This window comes from Anolis sagrei, chromosome 2 (genome assembly GCF_037176765.1).
Source record: "Anolis sagrei isolate rAnoSag1 chromosome 2, rAnoSag1.mat, whole genome shotgun sequence".
Lineage (NCBI taxonomy): Eukaryota > Metazoa > Chordata > Lepidosauria > Squamata > Dactyloidae > Anolis > Anolis sagrei.
In genome coordinates, this window is record NC_090022.1 from 58,754,476 (window position 1) to 58,782,007 (window position 27,532).

General features: G+C 39.6%; 1 protein-coding gene across 18 annotated transcripts in view; it reads left to right on the forward strand.

The window, feature by feature from the left end:
- The window catches only part of ERC2 (ELKS/RAB6-interacting/CAST family member 2), a 691,106-nt gene that overhangs the window by 302,438 nt on the left and 361,136 nt on the right, over positions 1 to 27,532 (forward strand). For 7 of the 18 annotated variants that reach the window (XM_067463541.1, XM_067463542.1, XM_067463547.1 and 4 more), the window contains 2 exons: positions 5,564 to 5,757; positions 15,979 to 15,990. In XM_067463541.1, the coding sequence (XP_067319642.1) occupies positions 5,564 to 5,757; positions 15,979 to 15,990 (206 nt within the window). Of the gene's footprint in view, positions 1 to 4,829; positions 4,860 to 5,563; positions 5,758 to 15,978; positions 15,991 to 27,532 lie in introns of all 18 variants that reach the window. The other 11 variants (XM_067463537.1, XM_067463536.1, XM_067463540.1 and 8 more) reach the window with 3 other exon arrangements.

The window sequence follows — 27,532 nt, forward strand, 5'->3', positions numbered from 1 at the left end:
CAATATATGTGATAATCCTCTTTCTGTCATTAACTAGGGTTGCGTATACAATAAAAGTTACTAAGAATACATTTATACAATGAATTGAGTGCATCCCAGCTGAATTCCCTGTAACTATTTTACACTATAGGAAATGACTAGTTAGTCTGATTGTTTACTTATATGCTCTGAGTTTGTTCACTGTTTATTTAATTTTACAAAATCAACCTACAGGTTATTTTAAATGGAATATGGGATGGGAGGAAGGTGGCGGTGTTGAGGAGTTATCCATCTCTCCGTTGCCATGGACCGACCACCACCTGGTCAGCTTTAGATTAACTGCACCCCCTAACCTCTGCAGGGGTGGAGGACCCATTAAGTTGGTCCGCCCCAGGAGGCTTATGGATCCGGATGGATTCCTGACGGCTCTTGGGGAATTTCCCGCCGCCTCGGTTGGTGATCCTGTTGATGCCCTGGTCGCTCTCTGGAATGGGGAGATGACTAGGGCAATAAACACGATCGCTCCAGAACGTCCCCTCTCAAGTAGCCGAGCTAAACCAGCTCCTTGGTTCACCGAGGAGCTGGCAGCGTTGAAGCGAAAGAAGAGGGAACTAGAGAGCGTGTGGCGTTCGAATCCGAGCGAGCCAAATCGAACACGGTTTATGTCCTTCTTAAGGGCATATGCCGCGGCAATAAAAGCCGCAAAGAAGACCTTCTTTGCGGCCACTATTGCGTCTGCAAAGAACCGTCCGGCTGAACTGTTCCGAGTTGTCAGAGGCCTGTTAAAACCCACCATTCAGGATGGGTGCCCTGATGACTCGGCAGCTCGCTGTGAAGCCTTTGCTCAGTTCTTTGCAGACAAAGTCGCTTTGATCCGCTCTGGTCTGGACACCATATTAACGGCAGTCTCTGAGGATGTAACACGAGCATCTGCTTGTCCGGTTTTGATGGATTCATTTCAATTGGTTCAATCCGAGGATGTGGACAAGGTGCTTGGAGGAATGAGAGCTACCACATGCATCCTAGACCCCTGCCCATCCTGGCTTCTGAAGGAGGCCAGAGGGGGATTGGCCGAGTGGGTGAAGGTGGTGGTTAATGCCTCCCTCCGGGAAGGCATCTTTCCAGCCAGCTTAAAGCAAGCTGTAATAAAACCGCTGTTGAAGAAACCATCACTGGACCCCACTCAATTCGTCAACTTCCGGCCTGTTTCCAATCTCCCCTTTTTGGGCAAAGTCCTGGAACGTGTGGTGGCCTCACAACTCCGGGCATTCTTGGTAGACACGGATTATCTGGATCCGGCACAGTCTGGCTTCAGGCCGGGGCACGGTACTGAGACAGCCTTGGTCGCCTTAGTGGATGATCTGCGCCGGGAGCTCGACAGGGGGAGTGTGTCCCTGTTGGTGCTTCTGGACCTCTCAGCGGCCTTCGATACTGTCGACCACGGTATCCTTCTGAGACGCCTCGCGGGAATGGGTCTTGGAGGAACTGTTTTACAGTGGCTCCGCTCATTCCTCGAGGGTCGGTCTCAGAAGGTGTTACTGGGAGACTCCTGTTCAACCCCACAACCTTTGTCTTGTGGGGTTCCTCAGGGCTCAATATTGTCTCCCATGTTGTTTAACATCTACATGAAGCCGCTGGGTGAGATCATCCGGAGTTTCGGAGTGCGATGTCATCTGTACGCGGATGATGTCCAACTCTGTCACTCCTTTCCACCTGCTACTAAGGAGGCTGTCGAGGTCCTGAACCGGTGCTTGGCCGCTGTGACGGTCTGGATGGGGGCGAACAAATTGAAATTGAATCCAGACAAGACAGAGGTACTCCTGGTCAGTCGCAAGGCCGAACAGGGTATAGGGTTACAGCCTGTGTTGGATGGGGTCGCACTCCCCCTGAAGACGCAGGTTCGCAGTTTGGGTGTGATCCTGGACTCATCACTGAGCCTGGAGCCCCAGGTTTCGGCGGTGACCAGGGGAGCATTCGCACAGTTAAAACTCGTGCGCCAACTGCGCCCGTACCTTGGGAAGTCTGACTTGGCCACGGTAGTCCACGCTCTGGTTACATCCCGTTTGGACTACTGCAACGCTCTCTACGTGGGGTTGCCTTTGAAGACGGCCCGGAAGCTCCAACTAGTCCAACGTTCGGCAGCAATGATACTAACGGGAACGGAGCGCAGGGAGCATACAACTCCTCTGCTGCACCAGCTCCACTGGCTGCCGATCTGCTACCGGGCTCAATTCAAAGTGCTGGCGTTGGCCTTTAAAGCCCTAAACGGTTCTGGCCCAACTTACCTATCCGAACGTATCTCAGCCTATCAGCCCGCCAGGACCCTAAGATCTTCTGGGGAGGCCCTGCTCTCTATCCCGCCTGCTTCACAGGTGCGGCTGGCGGGTACGAGAGACAGGGCCTTTTCTGTGGTGGCCCCGCGGCTATGGAACGCCCTGCCCTTGGAGGTAAGATCAGCCCCTTCATTGATGATATTCCGAAGAAGATTGAAGACCTGGATGTTTAGGCAGGCATTTGGTTAACCCAATGCAACGAATGGTAACTGACTAAAGGACTGGCAATATGGATGACGAACTGGATCACGTTTTTAGTTAAGAGTCGAACTGGATTGGTATTGATGTATGAATTGTGTTTTTATGTTTTTTATGTTTTTTATGCTTTTAACTTTTTTACTGTTGATTGTTATATTATGTTGTAAACCGCGTTGAGTCGCCGGCTAGGCTGAGAAACGGCGGTATATAAATATAGCAAATAAATAAATAAAAATAATATAGTACTTCATTAAATGGCATATAGTACATATTTACTTCTGAAGAAAAATCAGGTCTAGTAATTGGGATAATTATTTAGTCCTGCTCTACAACCTCTCCATTGTTAAATGGGTATGTTACTGTTTTCAGCTTCCTTGAAACAATTTTTCTGGAGTTTACTCATAAAATGTTATATTCCCAGGTTTCTTTAAGGAAAACCATGATGGTAAAATTTGGTGCGCAAATTCTACAACTTTGCTTTGCAGTATTATTTACCCCTTTCCTTCGTCTTTTCCATATTTTGTGGTTTTAAATAGATGTTATCATTGTTGCCATTTGATACAGTCTCAAGACACTCAATAGTGTGAAAGTGCAATATATATATATATATTTGTTGTGGAAATATTTGCAGCTTCTTGGGTATGTCTCTATTACAAAGTTTTCCAAACATTTCATGTTGATGATACACTTTTTAGACATGTATTGATCTGCAACTTAGTAACTCAGGTTAACTGTAAACTAAACCAATCCTTATAAGAGATACAAACACATACATGAATTTTAATAATAAAATGTATGGACATTTAACATATCTCACGAAAAACTTCCAAATGTATGTTATTATTTTACAAAAAATAAAATATATTTGGAAGATTTTGAAAAGGCACTAAATATAGATAGGTCTCTAGAGACTTGTATGTATATCTACAGCCATTTTACCAAAAAGAATATGAGAAATTCAAGCCCTAAAGGAACATGTCTTGTCAGGAAATTCAGGGTCCTCTGTGTAGACTTACAGTCAAATGATATTGTTGCATTATTCTTTTGAAGTTTGTGGTGTTGGTAAAGATTCTTCTTGGCCTGTGAAATATTGAAGATGGTTTGTTTATGATGTGAAAGCTTTTCTGTTGCTCGTTATGGGAAAGGGGAAAGTAATTTGCTATTTCATAGCTGATAACAATGGAAAGAAAGCTTTACTAGGACTCTAGAGTATAGAATGGCATCAACTGACCACCCACTTTTGAAAAGTCCAGAAACACACTTTTCATTACCATTCATGGTGCCTTCAAATTCACTCCTGAATCAAGGAATCCTCTTTTGTGTAGCTTCTCATTCAGGAGTCATTTGGGGAAGTTGCAATTAGCTTTCTGAGATGCTTGGGGGCTTTTGGATTCTAACCTTCATATAAATATCAAGGAACCAATTTACATAACCTTTTGTGCCACAGATCAAAGGTATTTTTATTTATTTAAACAGAGCTATCCATACATTATGGGCACAATTGTAAGATCCATTGAAATTAATGGAGAGTGCACAGGTGGGAGCCCTCAAAATTGTGCCCTTTAGTGTGTAGGTAGAACATTTTTCTCACACATGTTTAAATGAGATGCTACTTCAAACATGGTAAATTTCCTATATATCTAACACCTCACATCAGAAAAAGATATTCGGCAAATCATTTGCACATTATCAGGTGCTATAATCCTACACTGGCGTGTTTCACTGTGAATGAAATGGTGCACATGTGATTTGCATGCATTTCTTATAAGTCCATGTAGGAAATTTGTTGCATTTGAAGTAGCCACAGATCTTTGGGAATAAAAAATCCACTAAAACCAAACATTTTCCTTAATCATCCTCATGCTTAAATGATATGTTACATGCAGAAAAAAGTCAGCCATCAGTTTTTTAATCACCTGATTTTTCATGTATTTTTTCATCCTAAGAAAGGTTTTACTCCAGTTCAAGCCTTGTTGAAAACCAAAAGGGATTAAATCATTAAGCAGAATGTCAACTTCCTAAAAGAAGCCATTAGTGTTACCTTTTATCTCTACAAGCATATTTCACTTTTAACCTACACATGTTTCATTACTTGTTTGCACTACATTCCTTGAACTAATAAATATGTATGTGTGTATATCATTAAAGCCAGCATCTGTTCTGTACTGTTGGACATGGCAAGAAGATATGCAGTTCTTCAGAGCGTCCTGAATCTTTTAAAATGAATTTGTGTACATTGAAGAAGTATTCTCTGAATTATGTGTGTTTAATGTGCACTGCCGTTAAACTACTTGTTTTCTCCCTGCCTGCTCTTTGAAGATGCCAATTAGGAATAATGGGAAACAAGGGGTAGGCTAAGCATTGCAGTGCATTCTTGTTTACATCTGTGTGTGATTATTTCAGTCTAACGTTTTAAACACTTTGGTCTATTCATGCTCTCATTGACATTAATGGAGTCTTGCCATTAGCTTTAATGGGAGCAAGACTGGACTTTGCACTCTTGTTTTTCTGTTGTGTTCATCACAGTCTTTCTTGTTTGTGAACTGACCACCCACCCATGCATGTGTTTGCCAGGTATATTTATTTGTGCTGTTTCACCAAGGGGCTTGTTTCTTCTTATGTTTCAGGTTAAGTATTTGTAGTATGAAAAAAAGAATTTTAAAAAAGGATTTGGGGTAAAACTGTCTGTTGACTTTATCATCATCTTACCTAGAAAACATAGTTATAAATTATTTCATGTAGTTACTGAATTAAACCCTATGAAATGCTAACCTACACTAAGTGGTTCAATACTGCATTTCTGAGTAATAGTAAGAACTTTGGTCTTCAAACCCAAAGTTAATATGTTATTTCTTTAAAGCAGGGAATTATGTCTTTCCTTCCAGTAGTTCTTCCCAAGGCATGGCCCCCCATGGCCCAGTTATGCAAATTAGTGAGAAAAATCACCAACGAACAGGATACCCAAAAATCCTTTCAGCATATTGAGTCTGGGACTGAGGAGCAATGTTTACAAACTATCTGAAATATCGGTGGGTTTCTTTTTCATTTAATAGGCTCATGAAGCTGAGGAAGAAGCACGAATCAACCCTGACTTTGCTGACAGAATGAAACAGCTTGACAAAGAGGCGGCATACTATAGAGATGAATGTGGCAAAGCTCAAGCTGAAGTTGACAGGCTTCTAGAAATCCTCAAGGAAGTAGAAAATGAAAAAAATGACAAAGATAAGAAAATTGCTGAGCTAGAAAGGTACATTACTCATTGTTTGTGTTTCTCACAAATGCATTTTACATTGACCTTGAAACAATGGCAATATATACATATATAGTTAAACTATACAAGCAAGACAAGACAATGAAACAATAACAGATCATGCTTGTGTGATGTGCCAAAGAAAGAAGTATCTGTTTGCACTTTATTCAGATTGCTTTGCAGGCCAGGGGCAGATTTGGTAAGGTTGCCAGCAACCAATGACTTTGGGAAAGAAGAAATAGTCCTTTAAAAAAAAAAAAAGAGGAATAAAAATTAATAATACGACAATATTCTTTATGGTACTGAAGCAGAGGAGGATTGCAATGCAATGGTAGCAATAAAATATATTTTAATGTAAATATTATACCCTGAACAATATGAACCTTGATGAATATCTAATTTGCAAAAATAATTGAATTACATCTGTGAACAATAAAAAAACCTTATATTTATTTTTGTTTGTCTGTGTTGACAGAGGTATTATGCTCGACTCTTAGGATTATAAAGTGGCTCTGCTCAAGGTGTGCAAGACTTAATTTGGAATACTTTTTTGAGTTTAAAAATGGAGGCTGATTTCAGCTGACTGAAAAAAAAAAACAGGCACTGATCAAGATAAAGGGGTTCTCTTCATTCTTGCGTGTTTATATCAGGTACATGTAACTTCCAGAGGGGCTAGGGTCCTTTTGCCTAAGGTAAAGGTAAAAGACTTGGCTGGCTAATCATCCTAAAATTATTTGGCAAAAATTGAGAGCAGGACTCTTATATGATTGTGACTCCCTAGGCATCAATCAGAAGTGTATGGAATTAATATGTGCATACAAAACAAATATTAAGACAGCTATTGCACCTGAGTCCTTTCAGTGCATTCCTGCTGAAGAGCAATCCATACTGAATATGTGGAAGGGAGTTACCTAAATATGCATTGCTCTTGTAAGAATTTTCTTGTTTAATTATGTTTGAATGACAATGGGTAGGGAAAGTAATTTGCCCTCTGTGGCAAATATCCAAAATTAATAACAACTGTCCTGCCAAAATGGACCCACCCCCTTAATAACAGTTCCAGGTTCCATACCATCATATTTTCTCCAGGATTTCCAAGTTGCCTCTCAGATTGATTTTAAAAAATAAATAAAAAGAGAAATAACAAAAATACAGAAGTTGCCAAACTAGCACAATATTCCCAGGCTTGTCATGATGTAGCTGGTCCTTGTAACTGGCTGCTGCCTGGACAGCAATGCCAAAGGGAGGCCAGTTTTCCCTTCTGTAAACACTCAGTTAATACACAGTAAAAGAGTCACCAAAATGGGGCTCCCTCCTCATATCTTTGGGTTAAGGCTTTCCTCTATCTTCATCAGGGAGCCCCTTTAGTGGATGCCAGATGCAGTTGTTTCATTTCTCAGTGTTCACCAAGAGCCTGCCAAATATCTGTGATTTCAAGAGAGAATACAAAGTTCTGCAAAGATACTGCTGCCAGGATGAGTATAGATCAGGACTCCCATAGCTTTAAAAGTTACCAGGTTCTGGATCACAAATCCATGTAATAAAGTTTCATCCAGCAGAATGATGTCCTCTCCTTTTCCTTGCTCTTTCCCTTTTCAAGAATACAGTGTCTCGGTGTGCCTATTTTGAAATCCGTGGAACCCGGGGGAGGGGGGGAGAGGAGCAGAGAAGGGTCCAAATCCCTTCTTATTACTAATGTATGGCACCTCGTGTTTTATGTATCAATGCTCATGGCATCTTTGTATCCAAAAGAATCAGACATCACCTGAGAACCGTCTCATATACAAGACCTGGAACCTACCTTCCCTCCAGCTGTAGCACAGTAATTGGGAAATGGTCAGTCACTTCAAAGGCACTGCAGGGGGCACGGGATGGGCAGACCTCAAACGGAGGATGGAAAAATAAATGAAGTTTAACTTCCTTTATTTTCACTTAAAGAAAACAAAGGATGTTTGAGTAGTATTTAAAAATCTTGGAAATAAGTTATTCTTGACTTTCCACAAGCTTGTTCATAAAGAAAACATTCTTGAGAAAGCTGGTGAGGGAGGGATGCTTTGTTGTACAGGTTATGGCTTTAGGGTATGGCTTTTGGAGTCTTGTTACTGCTTTATAATTCATGATTTGGTGCCTCCCATGAAGTCTACTATCTTGAGATTTCTTTTTGCAGCTTGCTTCCAAGATGTGAGTACCCCTGTTGAGTGTTTCTTGGTTAAGAAAAGCTACTAGCTACTCATACATTTTAACAACAGAAGTTTATATGAAAGAGTAAAATATATTATCTGTTTAAAAGTTTTGGTGTTCTCTTAGAGGACTAGTGATGAGACTTGTTTCAACTTGCAGAGTTTTCAAAAATGTTTTTCAATATTTCCTGCTTTATGTGTTCCTTTCTGAGAAAAAAACCCACATTTGGATGCTTAACATTATTTGGAGAGGGATAGCAATATCATCCCCTCAAAGACCCAAATCTACAGTCTGTGTTGGATAGGGTTACACTCCCCCTGAAGACACAGGTTTGCAGTCTGGGAGTTCACTGAGCCTGGAGCCCCAGGTTCCAGCAGTGGTCAAGGGAGCTTTTGCTCAATTAAAACTTGTGCTCCAGCTGTGCCTGAACCTTGGGAAGTCTGACTTAGCCATGGCGGTCCATGCTCTGGTTACATGCTGAATAGATTACTGCAACACCCTCTATTTGGGATTGCCTTTGAAGACTGTTTGGAAGCTCCAAATGGTCCAATGGGTGGCAGCCAGATTGCTCACCGGAGTGATGCACAGTGGAGTTGCATCAACTCCACTGCCTGCCAATCTGCTACTGAACACAATTCAAAGTGCTGGATTTAGCCTATAAAGCCCTGAGTGGTTCTGGCCCAGCTTTCCTGTCCAAACCATCTCAAAGATTGAGATCATCAGGAGAGGGCCTGCTCTCGGTCCTGTCTCCTTCACAGGTGCGGTTGGTGGGGATGAGAGACAGGCTCTTTTCAGTAGTGGCTCCTCGCCTATGGAACTCCCTCCCCAGTGATACTAGATCAGCCCCTTCCCTCCTGACTTTCAGAAAAAAGGTGAAAACATGGCTTTGTGACCAAGCCTTTTGGCAACTAATACAATACAATAGATGACTTGGATTTATGTGTAACGATCATTGGAATGGCCCGATCTTGATTGTGGATAATATGATTTTATAGCTGTAAGTGGTATTGTTTCTGTTTTAATTGCGTTTTAACCTCATTTAGATTTTTAACTAAATTTTATTTAATTATTGAATTGTTTAAGGCATTGAATTTTGCCTCTGCTGTAAGCCGCTTGCGACCCTTTCAAAGGAAAGAAAGGCAGTACATAAATATAGTAAATAAATAAATACATTTAGTTTCTTTTTATTTTAAAAATCTTGTTATTTTGTATGTGGATAATTTCACAAAGTGCTGCTCAAAAATTGAACATTTGAATTGCCATAATCATTTTTTTTCAAATCCACTAGAGAGCATCTATATTTTCTTCTTTCCTGTCTATTTGCAACTTTAGGACTTTTTCTCAGAAGAGGGCACTGAAACTATGAATTTAGCAGGATGAATCAGAAATTATGTTTTTATTTTTATTTACATGTGTGAGTTTACTGGAAAAATAGATCTACAAATGAACCTCCTTCATGAAGTTTTTATTTGTTGTCCATGAATGTGCAGATATATATGTCATATAAGAAATAATGAAGGACTTCATTTTTATGGTGTGTACAATATATTGTCCATGTATTCATTTGCACATTTTTACTAGATTTTTTTCTAGGAAATAAATAGATAATTGATTTATGATAACCTACTAACCTTCTGATGTGTAGGACCTACATATATATCTGGGGACCTTTTCACATTATGACTATTGCACAATAAATATGAATAAGACTCCTGTTTCTTGCTCTAATTCCTTGTGCTTTTCTGAAGAAAAACTTTTTGCGGAATCAATTAATTCCTAAACATTGTTCCAGCCTAGCTTTCATCAGAAGTGAGTTACGCAAATATCACAGCACACCTTGTGAATATTTTATGTAACTTCTAAGAATGACAAAATAACCCTCTTGTTTTAGTTTTGTATTTTTACAGGATATAAAAGCAATATACATTTCACTAAGTGATTTGTCACAGAAACATCTAGCAAAGATGTTTGCTGAATGGAAAGGATAAAGTTTGATAAAAGGGAGAATGAGGAATAGGAACATCATGGCATCTTGCATTTTATGCTTGAAAATTTTTTCATTCTAGTCTCTTGTAGCTTAGAATTGTAATAATAAAGACCTGCTTCTGACATTCTTGTAGTCATTGTTGGTAATAGTAAAGCAATGTTAGGGCGTGTTCCACACATTCAGGAACTGGACATTCCTCCCAACCAGTCTTCTGATCTGAGAGTAAAACAGAACTTCTAGTGCTTTACTGAGGACAAGTTTTAAAAGAATATCTTAAAGAACATAATCAAATGCTTGGAGACACAATATGGAAAGAAACATATTCCATCATGAATATGAATGTGATGTCTTATATGAGACTTCTGCACAATTTCTGTGAAATTTCTGCAGTCATTTAGTTTTGAGAAATGAATCTAAGTTATACAGAAGATATTAAAAATTGGTGATCCATCTCTCAAGTGACCTAGTAAGCCATATCTCTAACTAGCTTGATATGACTAAGCAAAGTCAGCTGAATTTTAGAACTTCCAAACCAGGCCCTGCACTCATATCTAATTGATTCTGTGATTCCTTGCAGCATAGAGGATACTTACTCCACTTCCAACAGCCACCTTGGATCTTGTGCAAGAAATGATATATAAATCAATACATACATACATATTGTTCCTGTGACTGGTAAATTGCAAAAAGCGTCCAAAGTAATAAAGATAGAAGCCAACACATACTTCTTTCTAATTTTTACTTACTTAATATAATGAGAAAAGAGCTATTCTAGTTCTAATGAAAATTTGTCAACAAATATGGAAAATAATACAATAGCTCACACTGGAAATGCTCAGTATACATTAAATTACCCAAGTAAGGAGACACCAGGTTTTACAAGATCATTGCATTGATTTCTCATGTGAGCAAATTGATGTGCAAAACACATAAAACAGGAGAAGGTTTGGAGGAAGGGGGTATGAAAATTGAGGAAGGAGTTTAAGATGTGCAGATGTCACCATACTACTAGCAGAATATAGCAAAAACTTGGAATGATTACTGAAGAGAACCAAGGAAGAAAAAAAGGCAGGCTTATAGTTGATAATTAAGAAAGCAAAAATAATGACCACAGATAATTTTGTCTAACTTATTTATTTATTTATTTATTTACTGCATTTGTTGACCGCCGTTCTCAGCCCTAGGGCGACTCACGGCGGTGTACAACATATAAAAACAGTTTACAATAGACAATATCACAACAAAATCAACATAACAATCAATAATACCATTACACTAAATCATCCGTGCCGTCTCATTGTAGAATCATAAACCAAACTCGTTATCCATATTCCGTTCCGATCGTCATTACCAATAATTGTAGCACTTAGTCAAACGCCTTCTCAAATAACCATGTCTTTAGACTCTTGCGGAATGCCATAAGGGAGGGCGCCTGTCTGATATCTACAGGGAGGGCGTTCCACAGCCGGGGGGGCCACCACCGAGAAGGCCCTATCTCTCGTCCCCGCCAGACGTGCCTGTGAGGCAGGCGGGATCGAGAGAAGGGCCTCCCCAGACGATCTCAAGGTCCTCGTGGGCTCATAAGCCGAGATGCGGTCAGAAAGGTATTTTGGGCCGGAACCGTTTAGGGCTTTGTAGGCCAACACCAGCACCTTGAATTGGGCCCGGTAGCAGATCGGCAGCCAGTGGAGCTGGAACAACAAGGGCGTTGTATGCTCCCTGTGTCCCGCTCCTGTTAGTAACATGGCTGCCGCGCGCTGGACTAGCTGAAGCTTCCGGGCCGTTTTCAAGGGCAGCCCCACGTAGAGAGCGTTGCAGTAGTCAATGCGGGATGTGACCAGAGCGTGTACTACCGTGGCCAAGTCAGACTTCCCGAGGTACGGGCGCAGCTGGCGCACGAGCCTAAGCTGTGCAAATGCTCCCCTGGTCACCGCTGAAACCTGGGGATCCAGGCTCAACGATGAATCCAGGATCACACCCAAGCTGCGAACCTGTGCCTTCAAGGGGAGTGCGACCCCGTCCAGCACAGGCTGTAACCCTATACCCTGTTCGGCCTTGCGACTGACCAGGAGTACCTCTGTCTTGTCTGGATTTAATTTCAATTTGTTCGCCCTCATCCAGACCATTACAGCGGCCAGGCACCAGTTCAGGACCTCGACAGCCTCCTTAGTAGCAGGTGGGAAGGAGTGACAGAGTTGGACATCATCTGCGTACAGATGACACCGCACCCTGAAACTCCGGATGATCTCACCCAGCGGCTTCATGTAGATATTAAACAGCATGGGGGACAGTACAGAGCCCTGTGGAACCCCACAAGTCAAAGGCTGTGGTGTTGAACAGGTGTCCCCCAATAACACCTTCTGGGTGCGGCCCTCCAGAAATGACCGGAGCCACTGCAAAACAGTGCCTCCGAGGCCCATTTCCGCAAGGCGCCCCAGAAGGATACCGTGGTCGACAGTATCGAAGGCCGCTGAGAGGTCCAGGAGCACCAACAGGGACACACTCCCCCTGTCTAGCTCCCGGCGCAGATCATCCACTAAGGCGACCAAGACCGTCTCAGTTCCATGTCCCGAACTTGAAAACAGACAACGATGATGTTGAAATAGCTTTGAGATTTTCCATACCTTTGCCAACCTATAGCGGCCCCATGAATTTCAAAAGGTTTTCTTCAGCAAGGACAACTCAAAGATGCTTTGCTCTTGGTTCTGACACTAATAAGAATGGAGTCAAATAATCTGAAGAAGATTAGGACTTGGAAGGGCAGTTATGGAGGAAATAGAAAAGTTCCTGAAATGTCATGATTTATAATTGAATTCTAAAGTTAGGATTGTCCAGGTCATCACATTTCCAATTTTTATGTTGTGAAAACAAAAGTGGTGAAAACTGAAGAAAATCAACTCAGAACCTCTCAGGCCTCTCATTTGGGTGTGTGGTTCAACTTATGCAGTCCTAGGGTTTAGTTAGGTAAGGAATGCTCAGAGGTAGTTTTGCTAATTCCTTCCTCTGAAATATAAGTGACAACACCTGGTATTCATTATTGGTTTCCCATCTGAGTACTACCCAGGGCTGTCTCTGCTTAGTTTCCATGATTAATCATGATCCAGATCCTTTAGGGTAGTTAAGCCATCATTCACGGGTCACCATAAGCAGAACTTAACAGCAATAAACATAATGAAGTGTTGGTTCATTTATGAGAGTTGATAGCTCTTGAACCAATTTAGTAATTAGCCCAAATCAAAGCAATCTCAGCACTCTCTTGGTTACCTGGACAGTTTTACCTCAATTATTATAGAACTACCAGAACTTTAACCACACATTTGTATACTATAATGTATATACTATAGGTATATACCGGTATATTAAACATCCAGGTCTTGTGACTGGACTCCCACCTGGGATCACCCTCAGACTTTAAAACTGTTTCTTTATGAGTTCTTCAGAGTGATAGGAGAATGACGTTATTGGGCATGATTATGATGGGCCACATTTGAGTCATATGGTTCTCTTGGCACAAGATATAATGAAATGTTCTGTATATTTTATATAATGCTAAACTAAATTACAAGTGGTATACTTCTGAGCATCCAAGATTTTTCCTACATGTATGTTAGTTTATAAATACTTTTTAGAAGTATTCCATTACACTCATACGCTAAAACAGCAAAGTTTTATTGTCATTTGATCACTGATGGAGTTCTGTTACTACCGGCTTTAAACAATATTGAAGATAGAAAACAGCAGAGTTGGCCTGCAGACACGAAACTGGAGATTAACAGAATAATTGGCTCTCCTTTTATATGCACAAGGTAAAGGGAAACTATGTGCAGACCAATTTTTTAAAAGATCGGTTTCTTTTTAATGAGTCTCAACTAGAGCATTTGTAGTAAGGGCACAGTTGCTAATCATGCTGAATGACCTCAGTTGTTTTATGCACAGCTGCAAAGCCCTGTAAGGAGATGGGTGTCAGAGCTTTCCTTTGTTGTAGAGAGAAGGTGCTGCTTATTAGCGACCTCAATTTGTTCCAAAGTTGAGCAGAAGTTTGTAGACTCAACTGCTGTGGACCCACATACTAATGGTGGGGAGGTAAGAGAGATGCCCTGTAAATCTTAGTTTATGTGAAAACATCCTGCAGAGATGTGGAAGCCATTAAAGTTACTAGATATAAGAAAGAAAACTACGCCACTAGCCTCCATTTATGTGTGTGCCTTTGAGATGTAAGGAACATTTACATTTCCTCCTCATCAGTGAGAGAAAAATAGTCAACCGCTGCAAGATTTTTCACATTTTGAGACCTTTCTTTTCGAAAAAGTGATTTGTTCAAAAACATTGTTTTGTACACAAACATTGTCATGCAGAGAATAGTGTATTTTGTAAATAACTTTTATTAAAAATATTAACAATTAATTTATGTGCACATAAATAATATAGATATGTGTATGTATCTTTTGTATGAAATCTGGTTTCTATGCAAATGAAATGCCTGCATAAAAGTCCAGAAATGTGAAAACCAAAAAAAAAGAAAAAAAAAAAGAAAAAAAAGAAAGACTCCCATAATCTTAGCCAGGAAGGAGAAAACTGTTGACATTTTTCATTCCTCCATGCAAGAATCGTCACAGTGAAGCTTGCTATCCCTAGTGTTTAGATGTTTGGTGCCTTTCACCATTATGTGTACTGTCTGCCACAGGATAGAGGGGACCTCTGGCAAAATACTAGTTTTACAATCCCAGCATCAGCACCTGCATGTCCTTGTCATGAGAAGATTGAGTGCTGATTCTGGGTCTAGCTGAACCCCCCCCCCCCTCCAATTTTTAATTTGTTTGTTCTTACACTGACCAAGCCAGATAGGTTCAGCAGTAATCATACTTCACCTGTCTAGATCCTTCGGACTTAAAGAGAACACAGAACTCAAAATCAATCCCAAACCATTAAGAAAAAGAAGAAAGAAAGTTGCACAGCATCAGGTGTTCCCCCAAAAGGGAAGGCAGTTGCACTTCTTCAAAGCCAAATGGGTCATGGACCTTTGCAACTGTTATATTTAAATTGTGAAGTATGGGTTATAGTTTTCAGTTGCCTCACATTTACTTGCTATCACAGGCAAGTGATGTCTGCTCGTCTCAGTGACATTTCAGGTTGTGTAACTGCAGAAGCACCTTCCCCTGAAATGCATGAAGATAATTCTGCATAAAGGAAGCAAAGGGATTGAAATTATACAAAGCAGCATGCCAAAATAGTTATGCAGCTGTTTCTGCTGTTTTAAAAAATAATAAATCACCTTTTTGCAAAATACTGCAAGAACATACACCTGTGATGGCTCTGGGGTCTATTTTAGTTTGGCATTAGATAAGGGTATGCATGTGTGTTTTGGTTAATTGAAAGGACATGTTAAATATTTTTGTACAAAATAAGTTATCAAGCATCTGGACATTCTCAGTGATGATCTAATACTCTTACGCTTGGAACTGAAAAAAGATTGCTCTCAGCTTTAGAGCGGACTATATTTCCATGGGAAAAAGTAGTGCCTTTGATCAGTGGAAGTGATCAGTATTCGAGAATCTCTGACATAAAATGCTTTGAACATGTAGCCAAGCCGTTCAGCTTCTTTTCTTTTTCATGGTGAAGATGACTTGCTGCATATGAGTCATCCTGAAATCCATGTTGGTTGATGTTGTTTTTGTGTTTTTGTTTTCTTAAAAATACACAAATGCCTCCTGCTGAACATATGGCTTAGCAACTGCCATCTACTTCATTACGTTCCACTTGTATGTGTATACCAAAGGGATGTATACATATTCTAAAGTAACCTTTCCATAGTACACAAGCAACAATGGTACTTCCTCCCCAGCTGTTGCTTTGCTCATCACTCATCAATGAAACACTCTGCACTAATGTTATTTGTTGATTTCCCTTTTTGAAAGTAGACTGCTGATATAACATCTGCTTATTTTTATGTTGAAAAAACTAATGTTTTCCCTCCCTTTATTCTCTTGCTATCTCCCTTCTTTGTTTTGGTTTACTTTCCAAATGGCTGCTTTCACCCCTGCTCCAACCAGCTTGACTTCCAGGTCAGTACCTTTGGTATCTTATTCTCTCATGCCACTCATGTAATCAGGTCTGCTAGATCTTTAAATGCTATTTGCATTTAATTATTTGCGTCCTGCACCCCTAATTTGTTTTCAGGTTTGTTTTGTTTGCTTATTCTTTGTTTGATTTGGAAGACAAGTCTTAAGAAATTACTGGTCACTTACTAGTCCAGATGGGAGAACACATTTATTTTATGATGAAACAAAAAACAACAACAACAACACATCAGAATAAACTGGCCATGCTGAATTGCCAATCAAACTAAAGGTATAACAAAAAATTATGGATAAAACTTGATTTCACTGTTTTGAAATATCCAATGATTAGTGATATCCTGGATATTCATGTCTTTTATCTGTGTTCTATAGAGCTTGTTAAAGACAATGTAATCCACAATTCTTCTTCCACCCATTGTTTCCAAAATAGAGAGCCAGTAAAGTTTTAAGGACCCATGAAACAGAGAACTGAAAAAAACAACAAAGTAAATATGCCCCCCCCCCCCACATTATTTCTAAGAACTCTGTAGCAGGTAGAGTTATGTGTAAGGCACTGTACCTGAGAACACACAAGTTTGTCCTCATTCAGATACAACTCATGAATTAATAATCAACATTAAGCCTAACTGACCTCATAGAAGTATTATGAGGATAAAATGCTTATGCCCTTGGAGCTCATGTGAGAAAGGTACCAAGACACATTTTTAAAATAACAGGAAAGAAATCACAGGGTTGAAATGTTTCTTGAACCCGGTTCATCAACCAGGAAATAAGGAAAGTTATTTAGATTTTTAAGAAATATTATGTGTATTTTTGCTTTATCACAAGTTATCGACCTTCAAATATATTTATTTCCAAGTACAATAAAAGAAACTTGGGTAGCTAAGTAGCTATAATGATGATATAAATGAATAATATGAAACAATCCTAACGTGATTTGCAGAAAAGACCCTGGCAATACTTTGTATACATATCAGGGAACTGAAGAACATGAAGAATGTTGTAAGCAAACTTGCTGCCCAAAGTGATAATCAATTTAGAATATGAAAAATAAGGGTTTTTTTTTAAAGTGAGATAGTTTCTTTAGAACAGTTGCTATGGTAAATAACTTCAATGGAGATTTTGGTAAAGTAAAGCTGGAATTGCATTGTTGTAGGTTTTTTTGGACTATATGGCCATGTTCTAGAGGCATTTTCTCCAGATGTTTCGCCTGCATCTATGGCAAGCATCCTCAGAGGTAGTGAGGTCTATTGGAACTAGGAAAGTGGGTTTATATATCCGTGGAATGACCAGGGTGGGGCAAAGAACTCTTGTCTGTTGGAGCTAGGTGTGACTGTTTCAACTGACCACCTTGATTAGCATTTGATGGTCTGGCAGTGCCTGGGGCAATCTTTTGTTGAGAGGTGATTAGATGTGCCTGATAGTTTCCCCTCTGTTGTTTTGCTGTGGTAATTTTAGAGTTTTTTAATACTGGTAACCAGATTTTATTCATTTTCATGGTTTTCTCCTTTCTGTTGAAATTGTCCACATGCTTTCTGTTGAAATTGTCCACATGGATTTCAATGGCTTCTCTGTGTAGTCTGACATGGTGGTTGTGAGAGTGGTCCAGCATTTCTGTGTTCCCAAATAATATGCTGTGTCCAGGTTGGTTCATCAGGTGCTCTGCTATGGCTGACTTCTCTGGTTTAAGTAGTCTGCAGTGCCTTTCATGTTCCTTGATTCGTGTTTGGGCGCTGTGTTTGGTGGTCCCTATGTAGACTTGTCCACAGCTGCATGGTATACGGTAGACTCCTGCAGAAGTGAGAGGATCCCTCTTGTCCTTTGCTGAACATAACATTTGTTGGATTTTCTTGGTGGATTTGTAGATAGTTTGTATGTTGTGTTTCCTCATCAGCTTCCCTATGCAGTCAGTGGTTCCCTTGATGTATGGCAAGAACACTTTTCCTCTGGGTTGATCTTCGTCTTTACTCTCGTGGCTTGTTCTCGGTCTTGCAGCTCTTCTGATGTCTGAGGTGGAGTATCCATTGGCCTGTAGAGCCCAGTTGAGGTGGGTCAGTTCATCTTGGAGGAAGTGGGGTTCGCAGATTCTTTTTGCACGGTCTGCCAAGGCTTTAATGGTGCTTCTTTTTTTTTACTTGGGTGATGGTTGGAGTTTTTATGTAGATATCTATCTCTGTGTGTGGGTTTTCTGTAAACAGTGTGACCCAATTCTTGATCTGGTTTACGGATGACTAGGACATTTAGAAAAGGCAGTCTTCCTTCATTTTTTTTCTCCATGGTGAATTGGATGTTGTTCAATCCAGTCTGAATGAGCATCTGAATTTTATACTGTACTAAATGATAAGTGTGGACGCACATGCATGTATGCATAGTGTGTGAGTCTGTCAGCATGCACATACAACGAGCCTTCTAGACTGATGACCTCCAGATTTGTGATTTCCACCAACCATGGATTGTCATGCCCCATATTGTTAAATAACAGCAATATTAATATTAACATGCTGAAGTGTCCACATTCATGTCACCACAATTTAATACTATGGGATGCGATCACCCATGTTTTTTAGTATTTGTTTTACTAAAAACAGATGTGATAGAATAGTCTTGTGTGTTGACAATGTAACTAATGATTCCAGTGGTTCCTTTTGTGAAAATAAATATTAATTTTCCAGAATTTCATTTTTAATAAGATGTTTCTGCAACTATTTGTGAATGCATTTTTAAGAGTCATAATATTATTAGCATCAAAGTGGAGGATTTTAGTCCCACCCCCAGTTTAACACTAGATTCGAATGCAAAATTCAGATACAATAAAGATAGGGAAGTTCCTGGAGTGGTATGAGTTGGGATGCATTGGCCCTGATTAAATCTAGTAAGACTCTTGACTGTATTTTACACGTTGTTGAATTTGCCAAGAGGCTCCCTTTTCCATAGGATTAGATTTTTAGATTGCTCGCCATTGTGGTTGTCCTTCTTTGGACATTCTCCAATTTGTCGATACATTTCTCACAGCTCATATGAGCAGGTCCCATCAATCAGGAATGTAAATCCTCACTTCTTTTTTTCTTCACAAATGAGGATTAAGAGCATCTCCGAATTCATTAATGTCACTCTTGTAAGAGGGGAAGATAGTTTGTGCTGCAAATTAATGTAGTTATACAAAATATGGCTGTTGCTTTCTTGACTGGATTTTGAAGGATTAGAAATAATACCTAGTGTGTTTGTATCTTTTTTCGCTTGCTAGCTGTGTTTGCTTAGCATCTAAAAGGGGGGAGATGTTAGGCTTCTGTGAATTATGGAAATGTTGAGCTTTTCCCCATGTCTCATTCTCATTTGGAGGGAAGGAAGCTTGGTGGGAGAGGGGTTGAAAATCCATCACCACATTGAAGCAGCTTAAATCAGTGGTTCTCAAATTTTGTTTTCCAGTTGGTTTAGACTTCAGCACTCAGAATTCTTGACCATTAGGAGCTGAAGTCCAAAACATCTAGAGGACTAAAGTTTCAGAAACACTGGCCTAAATCAACATCAATGGGAAATGTTAACTGGGAATTTTAGGCCAGTTACTTTTCTTTCTCTTTTAAATTCTGTACCAAGATTGCATGATTAAGGTCATCAAATGCTATAGAAAGATATAACATTATCCATAGGATATGTATATAAATGAGTTAATTAATATGATAATTTGTGGTCATCCCGTGCATGGTATGCACATTGCGTGCTTCTCCAAGATAGGAGGCTTTGCAAGTTTCTTTCTGAACTTGTTCTATCCCTCCATCAGTCTGCTGGTTTTTACCTGGAGCAGCTGTCTTCCATTGTCAGAAGGAGCTAGACAAAAGCATATTTTTACAAATCACCCAACGTTTTTATAATCTTTGTAATGATATAAAAGATTAACCTATGTTTTTTCCATCTGTTTCTCAGGCAGATAATTTTGCTTATCTAATGTTCTTATTTTCAGGCAGGGTTCCAAGTATTGGATGGGCCTAGGGGCACATTTGTTTGAATTACAGCTTTTATCATAATTTCAAGTCTACATTTGTATGATTGCAAAAATCTTGATGTCTCTCAATATAATTTAAGAGAAAACTGAGTTATATATTTACCCAGTGGCGATCAGTGTCAGATGCTCATTTGGAAACAGCCTGTACATGTTTTTCTCTCCTTTTCTATTGGACTAGTCTTTAATAGTTGAGTTCTGCAGAATTTTGTCAACTACAGAAGAGAACAATGGGTTCTTGAAGCACTTTCAGAATGGAGTGTTCAGTATCTTCTTCGCAAAATAGCATGATGCCTTGGTAAAAAAACATTGCCTCTAACATATTCTGACACTTGATTTGTTTGGAAAAAAAAGAGTATTTAGTAATCCAAACACATAGGGAAAGTGTGAAAGCCTTGGAGAAATGTACTAAAAAGGAACTTTGATGGTACTAGACATCATGGTACATAATACTCATGTAGCTGGAATGTCCATCTTATAAAATTCCGGTGTATTTCAAAATTATCTGCTTCATTAAACATTGCTTGAAATTCTGCCAGAAACAGTGGGCAAGATCTTCTAGGACATTCTACTCAAAAGTCATGGTCTGCAGACTGATGCCAGTCTACTAGATTGTGAAGACAAGAGTATCTAGTTTTGACTTGCTATATATGTGCTTCTGCCACAGTTGTGGCCCTGTTTCAACTGTAGAGCTTTCAGACTTACTGTCTGTCCCAGCTCAGCCATTACACTGGGGGGGGGGGGGGGGGAGAGAATAGGGATCTCCTGTCACCTTAAAAAATCACACTAATGACAGAGTGTCAAGGTTTTGTAATTTGAAGCTGCCTTTTTGTAATTTGAATCATTTGGTTTAGATAATCAAACATTCTAGTGTTTCAATTTTCTTGTTAAATTGTACTGCTGAGAACTGGGCACAGTATTCCAGACCATTGATTCTCTCTATTCAGAAACTATACTCTTATGGGTGCTGCCGAGAATTGCATTGACTTTTTGCCACCTTAATCATAGTACTGACGCACGTTACCAAGATCACTACATACTGGCTACATTTTGCCAGCTTGTCTATAAGAATGACTAAAACATCTTTTTAAGACAGGCTTACTGAAATTAAGATTTACTACATCAATAGTATCCCCTTAATACCTGTTCTTTGAGAAGCCAGATCTGGCCATGGTTGTACACGCCTTAGTTAAATCCTGCCTGAATTACTGTAACGCGCTGTATGTGAGGCTGCCTCTGAAGAATGCTCAGAAGATGGCCCAAGGAGCTGCAGCCAGGTCGTTTAGTGGGGCTGGCTAAAGGGAGCAGACAACCCTCCTGTTACAGCAGCTGCACTGATTGCCAATCTGTTTCTGGGCACAATTCAAAGTGCTGGTCATGACCTTTAAAACCCTAGACGGTTCAGTTCCAGCCTATTTGGCTGACCACATCCCCTTATACGAACCTGCCCGGGCCCTGAGAGATCCTTTTCTCAGTTCCACCTCCATCTCAAGCTTGTTTGGTGGGAACACAAGAGTGGGCTTTTTCAGTGGCTGACCCTCAACTCTGGAACTTCCTCCCTACCCAGGGAAGCCTGAATGGCCCCCTCCCTGCTGTCCTTCAGGTGATAGGTTAAAACCTTTTTATTTAGACAGACTTTTAAAGATGAAGATCAATTCAGGGGGTCCTGTGATTTTTAAATTTGAATTTGTTTTAATGATTTTTAATTGGGAATTTTAAATACTGTTTATATTTAATCCTGATTTAATGTTTGTATATTTGTATATTTTAAATGGTAAGGCTGATGTTTTTATGTTAAGACCCTTTGAGGCCCCTTCAGGAGGGATAAAATGGGGTAATAATGATAATGATAATTCTATCAAATTTGTCACATACTCCCTTCACATATGTTCAGTTTATTGAAAAAATACTGTTTGTTACTTTTCACCACCAACAATCTTATAAGCTGTTCATTATTACTACAAGGATATGAATCTCTCACTACATCAGATTAGAAGGTGAATATTCTTGTTTCTGGACATCCATTTGTAATATCAAATTAGCTGTGCCAGATGTAACTTTTCACCACCAAAGTAACTATGACCTATTTAGACCATATTTGTTTATTTGATTTCTACTATATGTTTTCTTCCATGGCTGGGATGTAAAATGACTTCCATCAGAAAAGTACTTGTTTTTATTTTATTTTCAACTGAGAAAAATAAAAACTGCAAGCAGTTGTAAGGTTATTGGAAGAAATTTTGCCTTTTGAAATGCATTTGCGCAGAAACACACATTTATTTCAGCATAGAAATATGTTTGCTTCACAGAAAAACCATGTGTATATTTCTGATCAGGAATAAATATGTGTATTTCTTTACAGAAATGGTGTTTCTATGCAGAAAATATGGTTTCTGGTCAGAAAATGTGTTTCTGTTTTGAAAAAAACAATATCTGTTTCTCTGTAGACAAATGTTGCCTAAATCATGAACTATAATCAGGAATTGTACTACAGTCTTTGTGGTCTCTTCCAGCAGTGGGAATTAAAAACCTCAACAACTATTACTTGCCTGGGAAAAGAGAATAAATTGTACATGTTGTTTATTCGTTCAGTCAATTCCGACTCTTTGTGACCCCCCTGGACCAGCCCATGCCAGAGCTCCCTGTCGGCTGTCACCACCCCCAGCTCCTTCAGAGTCAAGCCAGTCACTTCAAGGATACCATCTATCCATCTTGCTCTTGGTCGGTCCCTCTTCTTTTTTCCTTCCATTTTCCTCAGCATCATTGTCTTCTCATGATATTGCCAAAGTTCTTCACCTTTGCCTCTAGTATCCTTCCCTCCAATGAGCAGTCAGGCTTTATGTCCTGAAGTATTGACTAGTTGGATCTTCTCACGGTCCAAGGCAGTCTCAGAATTTTCCTCCAGCACCACAATTCAAAAGCATCTATCTTCCTTCACTCAGCCTTCCATATGGTCCAACTCTCACATCCATAGGTTACTACGGGGAATACCATTGCTTTGACTATGCAGATCTTTGTTGCCAGACATACATATTAAAACAAATGTAAAGCAGTTTAGTACTCCACAATAAAAGTGATTTGAAACTGAAATATTTAGAAGTCCAGTTCACCCATTAACAGCCAGTCATTTTCTGAAAAAAACTACCATTCTGGTCGTTTTTGAAAGAGCCTTGTAAGCTTGAGTCTAAGTTGCTGTTTCATATTTAGGAGTAACACAATAATAACAGTAACAGACCCAGCTGATAGAGGCATAACATTAGAAAGCAAGAAAAGTGGAAGCTACAAGGGAAACTGACAATTCTAAGCTAGTGTTTACAATGTAATTTGTAATGAGTATCCTATGGCATATATATCTTTAAGAAAAACTTAAGGAAATGCACATAATGAAGTATCCCCCCATCCTTTTATGCCAGAAATAGCCAACATGTCTATTTATTTATTTACTTTATTTTTACCTTTCCTTTCCCCAATATAAGGTAGCTACTTCTTTGAAAAATATTTATTTAACTGTTCATTATTCTAGCACACTAGCCACTGTTTTATTCTTGTAGTATAGCAAAACAACTGGCTTAATTAAAGAAACCTGTCTTCCTAATTCTGCCAATTACCTCCCTAGGGCTTAAGCTAAACTACTAGTTTATAACTCAGTTTACTGGAGAATTTCAGCAATGTGTTAAAGTTCCCCAGCTTGTATAATCATGAATATCAGTGCTTTGTTTAAGAAATGTTAATAAATGCTTTGTTAGCTACTTCCTTTATTTTTCCAGTGAAGTTGTTAGAATTGAATTGTGGTTATTTTTCATCACACACACTTAAGATGCAGGATACAGTAAATAATAAAATAAGTAGTGAGAGTTCTGTACTAGGACTCTTCTATAGGTATGTGTGGTATACAAACTTGTTTCAATAGAATATAAAGTGTAAGTCCTACTCCCATCAACCTGTGTTGGTTCCATTTGGAAAATCTTCCACTTGGGAAATTAAAACACAATAAAATGAATCCAAGGTGTTAGGAAGTTTTAAAAATAATTTTGAATGCTTCTACCATGTTGTCAAACATCAGTCTGAAGATTTCAAAGGCAGCTAGAAATGCTCAGAGAAATTCCATGTGTAAAAAGAAACATCAATAGGAAGTTAATTGCAGAATTTGGGGACAGTGTGATACTTTAATTTCACAATTGTGGGCACCACAATTCAAGAGAGATATTGACAAGCTGGAATGTGTCCAGAGGAGGGCGACTAAAATGATCAAGGGTCTGGAGAACAAGCCCTATGAGGAGCGGCTTAGGGAACTGGGCATGTTTAGCCTGAAGAAGAGAAGGCTGAGAGGAGATATGATAGCCATGTATAAATATGTGAGAGGAAGCCACAGGGAGGAGGGAGCAAGCTTGTTTTCTGCTTCCTTGGAGACTAGGACGCGGAACAATGGCTTCAAACTACAAGAGAGGAGATTCCATCTGAACATTAGGAAGAACTTCCTGACTGTGAGAGCCATTCAGCAGTGGAACTCTCTGCCCCGGAGTGTGGTGGAGGCTCCTTCTTTGGAAGCTTTTAAGCAGAGGCTGGATGGCCATTTGTCAGGGGTGATTTGAATGCAATATTCCTGCTTCTTGGCAGGGGGTTGGACTGGATGGCCCATGAGGTCTCTTCCAACTCTTTGATTCTTTGATTCTATGATTCTATCTTGCATGTTAGATAGAAAACGTTTTAAGAAGAGGAAAGGGAATGTTTGTATTTGGGTACAATAGTCACATCTTCCATACGGTGACAAGCAAAGTTTTTAAAATGAAAATAATTGCATATATTTCAACCAGTAATGCTATGAAAACATAATCGGAAAGTCTTTACAAGACAGCTTTAGTTTTAAAATAAATCAAACGAGAAAAGAGCCGTTGCTCAGTGGTCTAGCACAGGCTCTGAATGCAAAAGGATCCAGTTTCAAACTCTTGACAAACCCATGTAGAGCTAGAAAGAACTCCTGTCTGAAATCCTGCTGGGAGCCCCTGCTACTGAGTGGAAATAATGCTGAGTTAAATGAACTAAGTCAAAAGCAGCTTCCCGTGTGCTTATTAATACCAAGATATATTTCCTATTGCCCTCAGAGCCTCGATTTATTTATTTATCAAAATATTTATATCCGTTTTAATATCATAGGCTCTTAGCACTGTACACAATTAAAATAAATTTAAACTAAGAAATTTAAAATTTAAAACAGGTTTGTATGTTGTCTTGTAATTATTTTAATGTTTAATTTTTAATGTATCAATGGTTTAATTGTTTTCTGAATTTTTATATTTATAATTTTATTGCAACTTTTGTAAAGTTTTAATATGTATTGTTTTTAAATATGTTGTGAACAATCTTGAGTCTCATTGTTGAGAAATAGGTATAATATATACTTCTAAGAAATAGGTTAATATACATACACATATATACACACAATGCAGGTGTGCATTTTTCATTAGGCCTTGTAAGTTGTATCAAATTCGTTAAATTTGTACTTAGGAGGTGATATCAAATACGTGGGCATGGTCCGCACCAAAAAATTAAGAATCAAAACTTAATCCATACTTTTCATTTTGTAAATATTGAAAGGCTCCCAAAGTCAGTTTCACATCCCGTGTAAGGAAGCAAAGCTGAAAGCAAAGCCAAAAAGTCTGCATTAGTGCCTTGCCTTTCCTCTGTAAATTAATGGAGTCTCACCATTGGGAGCGGGGAAAAGAGGGAGCAGTGTTTACTGGGAACAGTTCAGAACTCTGGGAAATGTAGTTTGGGAAGGGAGGAGCCCTATGCCAGAGAATTCAAAGGGCCTTGTCCTACACTACATTTCCCAGAATGCAGTGCATTGCTTAGCATCAGAGAGATTCGCCCCTCTGTAGCCAGCCAGAGTTTCAGTAAATTATTATTTTAGTTCCTGGGTGTAATGGAAAAGTTAATTATAATTGAGTTTTATTGTCTATGTTTATTAGTGTTGATAGCATGGCAAGGGCAGTCATAGAATCATAGAATCAAAGAGTTGGAAGAGACCTCATGGGCCATCCAGTCCAACCCCCTGCCAAGAAGCAGGAATATGGCATTCAAATCACCCCTGACAAATGGCCATCCAGCCTCTGCTTAAAAGCTTCCAAAGAAGGAGCCTCCACCACACTCCGGGGCAGAGAGTTCCACTGCTGAACGGCTCTCACAGTCAGGAAGTTCTTCCTAATGTTCAGATGGAATCTCCTCTCTTGTAGTTTGAAGCCATTGTTCCGCGTCCTAGTCTCCAAGGAAGCAGAAAACAAGCTTGCTCCCTCCTCCCTGTGGCTTCCTCTCACATATTTATACATGGCTATCATATCTCCTCTCAGCCTTCTCTTCTTCAGGCTAAACATGCCCAGTTCCCTAAGCCGCTCCTCATAGGGCTTGTTCTCCAGACCCTTGATCATTTTAGTCGCCCTCCTCTGGACACATTCCAGCTTGTCAATATCTCTCTTGAATTGTGGTGCCCAGAATTGGACACAATATTCCAGATGTGGTCTAACCAAAGCGGAATAGAGGGGTAGCATTACTTCCCTAGATCTAGACACTATGCTCCTATTGATGCAGGCCAAAATCCCATTGGCCTTTTTTGCCGCCACATCACATTGTTGGCTCATGTTTAACTTGTTGTCCACGAGGACTCCAAGATCTTTTTCACACGTACTGCTCTCGAGCCAGGCATCACCCATTCTGTATCTTTGCATTTCATTTTTTCTGCCAAAGTGGAGTATCTTGCATTTGTCACTGTTGAACTTCATTTTGTTAGTTTTGGCCCATCTCTCTAATCTGTCAAGATCGTTTTGAATTCTGCTCCTGTCCTCTGGACTATTGGCTATCCCTCCCCATTTGGTATCGTCTGCAAACTTGATGATCATGCCTTCTAACCCTTCATCTAAGTCATTAATTAAGTCAGGAGTTGGTTAAATCTGGTTGGTTACCATGGATATTTAGCCTTTGCAGTAGAAATGTATCTATTTGAGAGTGGCTAGCAAGAAAAGGGGTGGAGCTAGATAAAATAGTGGGGAACATTTTAAAAAGTAGAGAGTTTCTAGCCAGGAGCTGGGGGAAGAGGATCAGTATTTAAGTTTGTAGCTTCCATTGTTGTACTGAAGTAAAGACAAAGCTAATATAAGTCTAAATTATCAGTGAAGTAGAACTGAGAGACAGAGATTCCTTTGGGAATAAGTTTTTAGTCAAAATATTGACAGAAGAGATTGACTAAAAGTCTTAAGTTAGCCAGCCAGGAGGCTGGGGAGAAATATATTTTGAAAGGAGAAGAAAGTGGCCTTACAGAGTAGAAACAAGTTTGAAAGTTATGTAATAACAATTTTATGTATTCAAAGAAGTGAAAGACAGTTGCAGCAATATCTAAGAGATACATCCTTTCTATGAGTGGGACATGGAGCAGGGCCATACTAGCACATCTCAGGTCTCAAACAGCTGTGTATATGGAGGGATGCTCCTTCATACATGAAAGTCCAAAGCTTGATTCAGACCAGAAGCACACTGTCA